This window comes from Manis pentadactyla, chromosome 4 (assembly GCF_030020395.1).
Source record: "Manis pentadactyla isolate mManPen7 chromosome 4, mManPen7.hap1, whole genome shotgun sequence".
NCBI classification, from domain to species: Eukaryota; Metazoa; Chordata; class Mammalia; order Pholidota; family Manidae; genus Manis; species Manis pentadactyla.
In genome coordinates this window covers 158197901-158210590 of record NC_080022.1, presented here as the reverse complement: position 1 = coordinate 158210590, position 12690 = coordinate 158197901, and the positions used below count along the sequence as shown (strand labels likewise).

The following is a 12690-nucleotide window of genomic DNA, read 5'->3' as shown; positions in this document are numbered from 1 at the left end:
GCAACTCTAAAGACCTAAAGATAGCTGGTTGCAAACAATGAACAATGTTTTCATTTTGTTAAACAAGGTCATCTTATTCTGATTATAATAATAAAGTATGGATATTACTTACCATATACCCACTGCCTGGAATAGAAACACTTTGGGGAAAAGGATTTTACCTTAAAAGGAGGATAAGAGCTATACCTTCAGATTTGCTGGCAATCAATACAACACTATAATTATATTCTTGAAATAGCTATTATAGGAGAAAAAGGATGAACTCTCTTATAGAATCAGCTGTAAATGTGGAGACTACTACCTACTTCACAGAGTTATTGGGAAAACAAGATATATAATATCATATACATATACACAGTGCTTAGCACAATAAAAGAAAGTTAATAAATACTCAATAAATGGTAGCTATTATTAACTACTTAATCTTTCTGGGCCTTTGTCTTCTGACTGTTAACCATAATAGGTACAGATTCTTCAGAGTTATTCAAGGGACTATATGAAATGCTGTATATAAAGGGCCCAGGTAAATATCTATACAAGCAAGCACTCACTACAATGATATGGTGAATGGGAAAATTTTTATAGAACAGCAGGTTTCCCCTATGTCTATCTAGTCAATGTTAGTGTTCTACACGATTCTCTTATTTCTTGGAAAGGATAGTAGGAAGCTGAAATCTTAGAAAGGTTAACTCTTAAAAATTAAGCATGATTTTCTGATCTCATGAGTATCTAACCAATGCTGACATCCAGAATTTGACGAAAAAGGCAAACTTCTCCTTTTGAGTGACTAAAAAGATGGATCATCTTGCTAAGTTCTTATTTTTAAAAAAATTTTTTACATGTACTCTCTTATTGTGTATTTAATAATAGGGTATAATAGTGGAAGACTACTAGTGTATACTAGCTCAAGAGGAATCCCTAAGAACATTTAAATAGTGAGCTGCACCTTACAGAAAACCTAAATCTGGGAAAGTAAAAGCAGTATGTTCAAAAGATTCTCGTCTAGAGAACTATTGCCAAATCTTTACAGTGGGGTGTTTTGCTGAGAAAGAACTCCTTTGGAGAATCCAGTTTCCAATGATTTATTTACAGAACTGGAGGGATAAGAATCAATCATAAAGCAGTACATACTATGAAAAGTTACCTGAGCTCTTTGGAAATGCCATCATGAGTTAGTTGCATAAGATGTAAGTAAGTATAATTGGTTGTTATGAGCTCAGAGTCTGTAAAACCTAACTCATGCAGGCATGATATTTTTCAGCTCGTAGAAGAACAAAGAAATGGAGATAAAGAATAAACAATAGCACTACCCATACCCAATATGCTTTTTTCCATCTTTGCCCACATGCTGTCTCAATTTCTGCCTTTTATTAGAGCATTTCCAAACCAAGTTCTTCGGGTTGTACCAATTAATCTTTCAAAGCAGAGAGGCTGGCATAAATCTGACATTTCAAGAAGTGTAGAATAAAAGATTCCACAGCTTTCAATCGCCTATTTTAAAGAAAATGAAAGCTGGTTTGTTCACTTGCTCAGCAGCTTTAAAAACAAAGACAAAGGTTTCATGCTGCCACAGTTTTATTTTAAAGAACAATACTTGTGAAATGCAGGTAAGTAACTGGGTAACAAAAGTAGGACAGGGAAATATAAAAGAAAACAAAAATAGACACAATTTCATACCATAAATGAGAAAAGCCATCCTATTTTCCACATAAATTAGTCCTAACTCTAACTCAAAAGTTGCCTTTGTCCTGATTTTTTAATTCTTTCAATCCCTTTCAGAAACACAGAGTACCCACCTCCTCCTGCATGGCTAATGGCTAATAAAAAGTATTTGATTTCAAGAGCTTTAGAAGGTAGCATTCCTTGGCCACCTACTCTTATCAGGTGCACCCCATCATTTAAATATTCCAAAGAATTTCCTATGTTGTTAAATGTGCAGTGTGACAACATGCTTCCACGTTTGCTCTAGGTGATAAAGGGCAAGGCAATAAAAGCTTTAATTTATTTAGTCCATGGGGCACTGAAGATCTCATCCACTGGACTAGATCTAAGAAACTGGTAAGTTCAGTGTAATTAACTGAAGACTCAGCATTATCAACTTGTTTTTTATACTGACCTTTGCTTTTGGTCCCAATGAAAGATTAGACGTATGGTAGCAGCATGTCCCCAGCTTTCTCCTGAGGGAAAAAGAACGTAACGGTATACTGCCTTAGTGAGTAGGTTACATGCGACTCAGAATGCCTCAAATACAGTTTGACTTTACCCGATTTAACATAACGAGAGTATACTTGGCTTCAAAAAACCTGGTACATGCTACTTCTGAGATTTTTTTACCTATCTATGGAAATACTACACATCATTACCCTCCATTTACTTTTAGAAAACTACATACAATTTAAGTCAACATATTTGTCAATCTTCTACACCATCAGGCCCACTAAACATATTCCTGAACACCAGAAGAAAAACAAAAACTCTGACAGAGTATTCTTCAAGATTTTAGTAGAAATAAATCTTGAAGCATTGTGTTCTAACAAAATCTTGACTGAAATTAGAAAGTCATAGATCTACTTACTGTAGTGTGGTTTGTATTTAAATGGATTCACCCTTCCTCCTACCTAACACTGCAAGCTTTCTGAGGACAAGAGTCATCTAATGAACATCTATACACTCATTACCTGAAGCAATAGCTGCTCAGTAAATATCTGTTAAATAATCGAAAGGAAGAGTCGGTATCTAAGGGTACTGTGCTTGATGCTAAGATTTATAAGACAGATATAGTCTTATAAATCTAAGCTAAATAATGCTAAGATCAGTAAGACAGACACAGTCTTGCCTTCCATGCATCTTACGGCACTCAACAAGCATCAAATGAATGAGGCAGAAAAAATGTGATCAACTAAAAATGTTTATCTGATTGATTACCCACCCAATGCAGGAACTAGCAAGGTCTTATTTCTGTCAATCTTTGTTGTCATCTGATTGGTTAAAACTACCTACAAAAACAAAATAAGAAAATTAGGTGAGTCTCTCCTAAAATTACCAAGTAAATAGTTTTGTTATTTTAGTATTCTGAATATAACTAAAGACATGTAGATAATGAAAACTTTTGATAAATTTTTTAAGTTTACCCATAACAATGAGCAGTTATCTGAAAATATGATTCCACTGAACATAAAACATTTTTCAACAGACAAGAACAAAGAAACTTACATTGTGAAAATGGAAGAATAAAAATGTAATAGATAATACATAAAGGTCTAAACAGACCATGTATAAAAACTTTATAACTGGGAGCATCAGAAAAATCACACTTTTGAAATTCTAATTTTGTATAAGTCAATAGAAACAATCAGATCAATAGTAACATCAGGAGTGGTAATAAACATTTACTGAGTAATACATTGCAGAAATCATGCTAAGTGCTTTACTTCATTATCCTATCTAATATTTATTATTAGATGAATAACTATGAATGAATTATTTATTATTATTCTACTTTACCACTTGAGAAATGAGATTAGAAAGACTGAGTCTGTGTTCTTTACCACTGTTTTCTCTCTAAATGTATTTATTCAAAGGAATATCAATACCATAATCACTCAACATTTGCATTTTTAGGGAAGAGATATAGTAAGTACTACCATTTATGATGTTATGGGGAAAAAACTGAGGCAAAGAGTTATGAGATGAGACCTAAAAACATAAAGGAAGTACAATATAAATGGAAGAACTGGGAAAAAATGAAACCGAGTAAACAGGCCAAATGATCCCAAATTATAACTATGTTAGTCTACTGATAATAGAGATGGGCATTGCTTTACTCAGATGGCCCTGAAGGCTAAAAATACTAATTGTTTTGATTAAACAGTAGCTTTTAAAACAGATTCCACGTTTTGAAAGATAGTAATTTTTAAGTGGAGAAAATGAAAGTGTTTAAGGCTGGCTCAATACAGTGAACACCTGGCACCTTCTCATCCAAAATTCTCTAGAAACAGTTATGTTAAATATTCTTCCAATATAGATCTTCCCACCAGAAATAAGACACATACTATTGCAAGTGGAAAGTGATAAAGAACTTCTGCGAAAAGCAATGAGAAAAGGTACCTAATCTGAAAAGTTTATCAGTTCCACAAGAAAACTGACAAAGAAAAAGTTGCTTTGGCTGTTCCCACTGCAGTGGTAACACCCTCAAATTTTTTGTTTTAGGAGAAGTCAGTGATCCATCTAGATTCCAATTAGGCACCACCTGGATGACATGACTTCCTTCTAGTTCCTCCCCCTTTAAGTGCTATAGTGGCTTCCCCAAGCATCTCACCTCACACTAGGCATCTCAGAACAAGGTAAGGAGGAATTTAAACTGGGAATTAACTGAAATATATGACTAATGGCATCACAGCATGCTGAATAATACCATTACTGTACATACAACCACAACTGGAGTCCCCAACAGGCTGAATAATACCCTTTACAGGACATACTACCAAGGATTTAAGCTCTAGCAACTGGAATATTAACTCACACTTTTTGGCTAGAGGTGCACTGTCCAATTCTGCCGCCACTAGCTTCATATAGTTTTTAAAATTAAAACTAGAAATTCAGGAGGAGCGGGGCGGAAGATGGCGGCGTGAGTAGAGCAGCGGAAATCTCCTCCCAAAACAACATATATCTATGAAAATATAACAAAGACAACCCTTCCTAGAATAAACACCAGACGACACAGGTCAATAGCCAGACCACATCAGCACCTGAGAGAACCCAGCGCCTCGCGAAGGGGGTAAGATACAAGCCCCGGCCCCGCGGGAGCCGAGCGCCCCTCCCCCCAGCTCCCGGCGGGAGAAGAATAGGCAGAGCGGGAGGGAGACGGAGCCCAGGACTGCCGAACACCCAGCCCCAGCCATCCGGGCCAGAGCGCAGACACAGTACATGCCCAGGGGGCCCTGGATGCTAGGGAAACAGGGCAGCAAGAACAGTGAGCAGGCACTGGAGGCCGGGTGCCGGAGGACATAAGAAAAGCGCACGACCATTTTTTTTTTTGTTGCTTTTTTGCTGTTTTGTTTTGGCGAGCGCTTTTTGGTAGTCTTAAAGGGATAGGGACCGCAATACTAGGGAAACAGAGCAGCAAGACCGGTGAGCAGAGGCCTGAGGCTGGCACCGGAGAATAAAGAAAAACGAGCGACCACCTTTTTTTTTAATTTAAAAAAAAATTTTTTTTTTTTTAATTAAAAAGTTTTTTTTTTTTTTTGGTGGTCGTTGTTTTGTTTTGGCGGGTGCTTTTTGGAAGTCTTAAAGGGGCAGGGTGGGACACTTAATCAGAGGTAGGGAATCCGGGGATCTCTGGGCACCCTAACCCCTGGGCTGCAGGGAGCAGGGAGGCCCCTTACGGAGATAAATAGCCTCCCAGCAGCTCCTGCTCCAACGCGACTCCACCACTTTGGAGTAGCTGCCCGAGCCAGGCCACACCCACAGCAACAGCGGAGATTAACTCCATAGCAGCCGGGCAGGAAGCACAAACCCTGTCTGCACGCAGCTGCGCAGCACAAGCCACTAGAGGTCGCTGTTCTCCAAGGAGAGGAGGGCCACAAACCAACAAGAAAGGAAGTTCTTCCAGCCGTCACTCGTCCCAGCTCTGCAAACTATTCCTATCACCACGAAAAGGCAAAGCTACAGGCAGACAAAGATCACAGAGACAACACCAGAGAAGGAGACAGACCTAACCAGTCTTCCTGAAAAAGAATTCAAAATAAGAATCATAAACATGCTGACAGAGATGCAGAGAAATACGCAAGAGAAATGGGATGAAGTCCAGAGGGAGATCACAGATGCCAGAAAGGAGATCTCAGAAATGAAACAAACTCTGGAAGGGTTTATAAGCAGAATGGATAGAATGCAAGAGGCCATTGATGGAATTGAAATCAGAGAACAGGAACGCATAGAAGCTGACATAGAGAGAGACAAAAGGATCTCCAGGAATGAAACAATATTAAGAGAACTGTGTGACCAATCCAAAAGGAACAATATCCGTATTATAGGGGTCCCAGAAGAAGAAGAGAGAGGAAAAGAGATGGAAAGTATCTTAGAAGAAATAATTGCTGAAAACTTCCCCACACTGGGGGAGGAAGTAATCAAACAGACCACGGAAATACACAGAACCCCCAACAGAAAGGATCCAAGAAGGGCAACACCAAGACACATAATAATTAAAATGGCAAAGATCAAGGACAAGGAAAGAGTGTTAAAGGCAGCTAGAGAGAAAAAGGTCACCTATAAAGGGAAACCCATCAGGCTAACGTCAGATTTCTCAACAGAAACCCTACAGGCCAGAAGAGAATGGCATGATATATTTAATACAATGAAACAGAAGGGCCTTGAACCAAGGATACTGTATCCAGCACGACTATCATTCAAATATGATGGTGGGATTAAACAATTCCCAGACAAACAAAAGCTGAGGGAATTTGCTTTCCACAAACCACCTCTACAGAACATCTTACAGGGACTGCTCTAGATGGGAGCACTCCTAGAAAGAGCACAGCACAAAACACCCAACATATGAAGAATCGAGGAGGAGGAACAAGAAGGGAGAGAAGAAAAGAATCTCCAGACAGTATATATAACAGCTCAATAAGCGAGCTAAGTTAGGCAGTAAGATACTAAAGAGGCTAACCTTGAACCTTTGGTAACCACGAATTTAAAGCCTGCAATGGCAATAAGTACATATCTTTCAATAGTCACCCTAAATGTTAATGGGTTGAATGCACCAATCAAAAGACAAACAGTAACAGAATGGATAAAAAAGCAAGACCCATCTATATGCTGCTTACAAGAAACTCACCTCAAACCCAAAGACATGTACAGACTAAAAGTCAAGGGATGGAAAAACATATTTCAAGGAAACAACAGTGAAAAGAAAGCAGGGGTTGCAGTACTAATATCAGACAAAATAGACTTCAAAACAAAGAAAATAACAAGAGATAAAGAAGGACACTACATAATGATAAAGGGCTCAGTCAAACAAGAGGATATAACCATTCTAAATATATATGCACCCAACACAGGAGCACTAGCATATGTGAAACAAATACTAACAGAACTAAAGGGGGATATAGACTACAATGCATTCCTTCTAGGAGACTTCAACACACCACTCACCCGAAAGGATAGATCCACCGGGCAGAAAATAAGTAAGGACACGGAAGCACTGAACAACACAGTAGAGCAGATGGACCTAATAGACATCTATAGAACTCTACATCCAAAAGCAACAGGATATACATTCTTCTCAAGTGCACATGGAACATTCTCTAGAATAGACCACATACTAGGCCACAAAAAGAGCCTCAGAAAATTCCAAAAGATTGAAATCCTACCAACCAACTTTTCAGACCACAAAGGCATAAAACTAGAAATAAACTGTACAAAGAAAGCAAAGAGGCTCACAAACACATGGAGGCTTAACAACACGCTCCTAAATAATCAATGGATCAATGACCAAATCAAAATGGAGATCCAGCAATATATGGAAACAAATGACAACAACAACACTAAGCCCCAACTTCTGTGGGACACAGCAAAAGCAGTCTTAAGAGGAAAGTATATAGCAATCCAAGCATATTTAAAAAAGGAAGAGCAATCCCAAATGAATGGTCTAATGTCACAATTATTGAAATTGGAAAAAGAGGAACAGATGAGGCCTAAGGTCAGCAGAAGGAGGGACATAATAAAGATGAGAGAAGAAATAAATAAAATTGAGAAGAATAAAACAATAGCAAAAATCAATGAAATCAAGACCTGGTTCTTCGAGAAAATAAACAAAACAGATAAGCCTCTAGCCAGACTTATTAAGAAGAAAAGAGAGTCAACACAAATCAACAGTATCAGAAACGAGAAAGGAAAAATCACGACGGACCCCACAGAAATACAAAGAATTATTAGAGAATACTATGAAAACCTATATGCTAACAAGCTGGGAAACCTAGGAGAAATGGACAACTTCCTAGAAAAATACAACCTTCCAAGATTGACCCAGAAAGAAACAGAAAATCTAAACAGACCAATTACCAGCAATGAAATTGAAGCAGTAATCAAAAAACTACCAAAGAACAAAACCCCCGGGCCAGATGGATTTACCTCGGAATTTTATCAGACATGCAGGGAAGACATAATACCCATTCTCCTTAAAGTTTTCCAAAAAATAGAGGAGGAGGGGATACTCCCAAACTCATTCTATGAAGCTAACATCACCCTAATACCAAAACCAGGCAAAGACCCCACGAAAAAAGAAAACTACAGACCAATATCCCTGATGAACGTAGATGCAAAAATACTCAACAAAATATTAGCAAACCGAATTCAAAAATACATCAAAAGGATCATACACATGACCAAGTGGGATTCATCCCAGGGATGCAAGGATGGTACAACATTCGAAAGTCCATCAACATCATCCACCACATCAACAAAAAGAAAGACAAAAACCACATGATCATCTCCATAGATGCTGAAAAAGCATTTGACAAAGTTCAACATCCATTCATGATAAAAACTCTCAGCAAAATGGGAATAGAGGGCAAGTACCTCAACATAATAAAGGCCATCTATGATAAAACCACAGCCAACATTATATTGAACAGCGAGAAGTTGAAAGCATTTCGTCTGAGATTGGGAACTAGACCGGGATGCCCACTCTCTCCACTGTTATTTAACATAGTACTGGAGGTCCTAGCCATGGCAATCAGTCAAAACAAAGAAATACAAGGAATCCAGATTGGTAAAGAAGAAGTAAAACTGTCACTATTTGCAGATGACATGATACTGTACATAAAAAAACCCTAAAGACTCCACCCCAAAACTACTAGAACTGATGTCGGAATACAGCAAAGTTGCAGGATACAAAATCAACACACAGAAATCTGTGGCTTTCCTATATACTAACAATGAACCAACAGAAAGAGAAATCAGGAAAAGAACTCCATTCACAATTGCATCAAAAAAAATAAAATACCTAGGAATAAACCTAACCAAAGAAGTGAAAGACTTATACTCTGAAAACTACAAGTCACTCTTAAGATAAATTAAAGGGGACACTAACAGATGGAAACTCATCCCATGCCCGTGGCTAGGAAGAATTAATATTGTCAAAATGGCCATCCTGCCCAAAGCAATATACAGATTTGATGCAATCCCTATGAAACTACCAGCAACATTCTTCAATGAACTGGAACAAATAATTCAAAAATTCATATGGAAACACCAAAGACCCCGAATAGCCAAAGCAATCCTGACAAAGAAGAATAAAGTAGGGGGGATCTCACTCCCCAACTTCAAGCTCTACTATAAAGCCATAGTAATCAAGACAATTTGGTACTGGCACAAGAGCAGAGCCACAGACCAATGGAACAGACTAGAGAATCCAGACATTAGCCCAGACATATATGGTCAATTAATATTTGATAAAGGAGCCATGGACATACAATGGCGAAATGACAGTCTCTTCAACAGATGGTGCTGGCAAAACTGGACAGCTACATGTAGGAGAATGAAACTGGACCATTGTCTAACCCCATATACAAAAGTAAACTCAAAATGGATCAAAGACCTGAATGTAAGTTATGAAACCATTAAACTCTTGGAAGAAAACATAGGCAAAAACCTCTTAGACATAAACATGAGTGACCTCTTCTTGAACATTTCTCCCCAGGCAAGGAAAACAACAGCAAAAATGAGTAAGTGGGACTATATTAAGCTGAAAAGCTTCTGTACAGCAAAAGACACCATCAATAGAACAAAAAGGATCCCTACAGTATGGGAGAATATATTTGAAAATGACACATCCGATAAAGGCTTGACGTCCAGAATATATAAAGAGCTCACATGCCTCAACAAACAAAAAACAAATAACCCAATTAAAAAATGGGCAGAGGAACTGAACAGACGGTTCTCCAAAAAAGAAATACAGATGGCCAACAGACACATGAAAAGATGCTCCACATCACTAATTATCAGGGAAATGCAAATTAAAACTACAATGAGGTATCACCTCACACCAGTAAGGATGGCTGCCATCCAAAAGACAAACAACAACAAATGTTGGCGAGGCTGTGGAGAAAGGGGAACCCTCCTACACTGCTGGTGGGAATGTAAGTTAGTTCAACCATTGTGGAAAGCAGTATGGAGGTACATCAAAATGCTCAAAACAGACTTACCATTTGACCCAGGAATTGCACTCCTAGGAATTTACCCTAAGAATGCAGCAATCAAGTATGAGAAAGTATCAGTGCACCCCTATGTTTATCGCAGCACTATTTACAATAGCCAAGAATTGGAAGCAACCTAAATGTCCATCGATAGATGAATGGATAAAGAAGATGTGGTACATATACACAATGGAATACTACTCAGCCATAAGAAAAGGGCAAATCCATCCATTTGCAGCAACATGGATGGAGCTGGAGGGAATTATGCTCAGTGAAAGAAGCCAAGCAGAGAAAGAGAAATACCAAATGATTTCACTTATCTGTGGAATATAAGAACAAAGGAAAAACTGAAGGAACAAAACAGCAGCAGAATCACAGAACTCAAGAATGGACTAACAGGTACCAAAGGGAAAGGGACTGGGGAGGATGGGTGGGTAGGGAGGGATAAGGTGGGGCAGAAGTAGGGGGGTATTAAGATTAGCATGCATGGGGGGGTAGGAGAAAAGGGAGGGCTGTACAACACAGAGAAGGCAAGTAGTGATTCTACAACATTTTGCTATGCTGATGACAGTTACTGTAAAGGGGTTTATAGGGGAGACCTGGTATAGGGGAGAGCCTAGTAAACATAATATTCGTCACGTAAGTGTAGATTAGTGATACCAAAAACAAAACAAAACAAAACAAAAAAAAAGGGCAGTTCCTGTGTGGTAACCTCCAATGAGTTCTACACAAGGGTAAAAAGGGCATATAAACGTGTAGGCAAAGGGTCTGTTTGCGTTTATACAGAAGATCAAAGCCTAATTGGGCTACCCCGAAAATGAACTAAGATACGATATGAAAGAGAACTTCCAACATCAGCACTCGGGAAGACTCATGCGAGAAGATGATCATCAAAAAACCCCAACAAAGATCCACGCACCGCTACAGCTGTAGATGCACTCATCCCACCAGCTCCTGGACTTGCCATGGGAATGAGGAAGGAGATATCTAAGCTGGCCTGTGCATACAGTAAAACAACAAATTTGACTGGATCTATACTGTTGGAACTCAACCAAGAATTAGGAGAAGTGCAAATTGTAGCGCTCCAAAATCTTACAACTACAGACTATTTACTGATAAAAGAACATAAGGGATGTGAACATTCCCCAGGAATGGGTTGTTTTAATTTGTCTGATTTCTCTCAGACTGTTCAAGTTCAGTTGGACAATATCCACCATATCATAGATAAGTTTTCACAAATGCCTAAGGTGCCTAACTGGTTTTCTTGGTTTCACTGGAGATGGCTGGTAATTACAGGTATGCTTTGGTTATGTAACTATACTCCTATTATGTTAATGTGTGTGCGCAATTTAATTAGTAGTTTAAAACCTATACATGCTGAAGTTACTCTACAAGAAGATATGTCAAAGAAATAATCAATCCTCCCATGTTTTCTTCCGCCTGCTACTTCTATAGATTTTCTTCTTCCTTCCTAATTACAACCCTTAAATAGAATTTGTGCCTCATATCAAATTTACCGAGTATCATAATTCTTCCAAGTGGTAAAGATACCTCAAGACAAATGCTGGGCATAGAAGCCACAGGGCATAAATATGCAAAGAAGTAAAAAGCTAACCTTTTCAAACAATAAGGCTTCTCTCTCACTTACCAACTTAACATTTCCCTGTATGGCCCCGGAAGATGACTGGTTAGCCAGAGACGGGTAAGATTCCTCAAGGGAGGAACAACCTAAGACAGGCACAGTCGCAGGGGGCCGTCTGGTGAGAAAATGGGGAGCAGCAGAGGTGAGGCTTAGAACCTCCCCCCTCATGTTCTGAGAGAAATCTTCTGCATACGTGGATGTTTATTGCCCGTGTCTAGCTCGGATTAACACATAGTCTACAGGCACACACCTGATCATCTACATTTGCTCTCTTACAACACTAAACTCTGTTTTCTACCTTTATCTCGTATCTACCTACCACTTCAGCATTTTATGAAAAATAATAATAATAAAGAGAGAATTGTGGTATCCACATATAAATCAAGTATAAAAACCAAATGAGTATTCATATTTGAACTGACTGTTTATAGTTCATAATGCATGAGCAAAACCGAAAGTTTCTGTGATGACTCCCCTTGTACTGTTCACTATGTAACTTATTCATTATGTAAGAATTTGTTCTCCATGTAAGAACTTGTTTGTTATGCCTCAGAAGATTGGAGACTGACGAAAATTAGGCTTGGGGTGGATTAATGATTGTGCATTGAGCACTGACTCCCCTATACAGAATTTTATTGTCATTAACAACCATTTGATCAATAAATATGAGCGATGCCCTCAAAAAAAAAAAAAAAAAAAAAAGGACAGACTTCAATGGTAAAATAAATAAGTAACCGGGATGTAATGTATAGCATAAGGAATATAGTCAAGATATTGTAACAGCTTGGTAGGGTGATAGCTGGAACCTAGAATTATGTATATAAATGTTTTATCACTGTGTTGTACACTTGA

General features: G+C 38.4%; 1 protein-coding gene across 7 annotated transcripts in view; it reads right to left on the bottom strand.

The window, feature by feature from the left end:
- Window positions 1-12690, bottom strand: part of RAD51C (RAD51 paralog C) — a 66999-nt gene that overhangs the window by 24205 nt on the left and 30104 nt on the right. For 5 of the 7 annotated variants that reach the window (XM_057501307.1, XM_057501305.1, XM_057501309.1 and 2 more), the window contains 2 exons: window positions 2930-2996; window positions 2117-2177 (listed from right to left, as the gene is read on the bottom strand). In XM_057501307.1, coding sequence (XP_057357290.1) covers window positions 2117-2177; window positions 2930-2996 — 128 coding nt within the window. Of the gene's footprint in view, window positions 1-1066; window positions 1492-1557; window positions 1612-2116; window positions 2178-2929; window positions 2997-12690 lie in introns of those variants that run through there. The other 2 variants (XM_057501306.1, XM_057501308.1) reach the window with 2 other exon arrangements.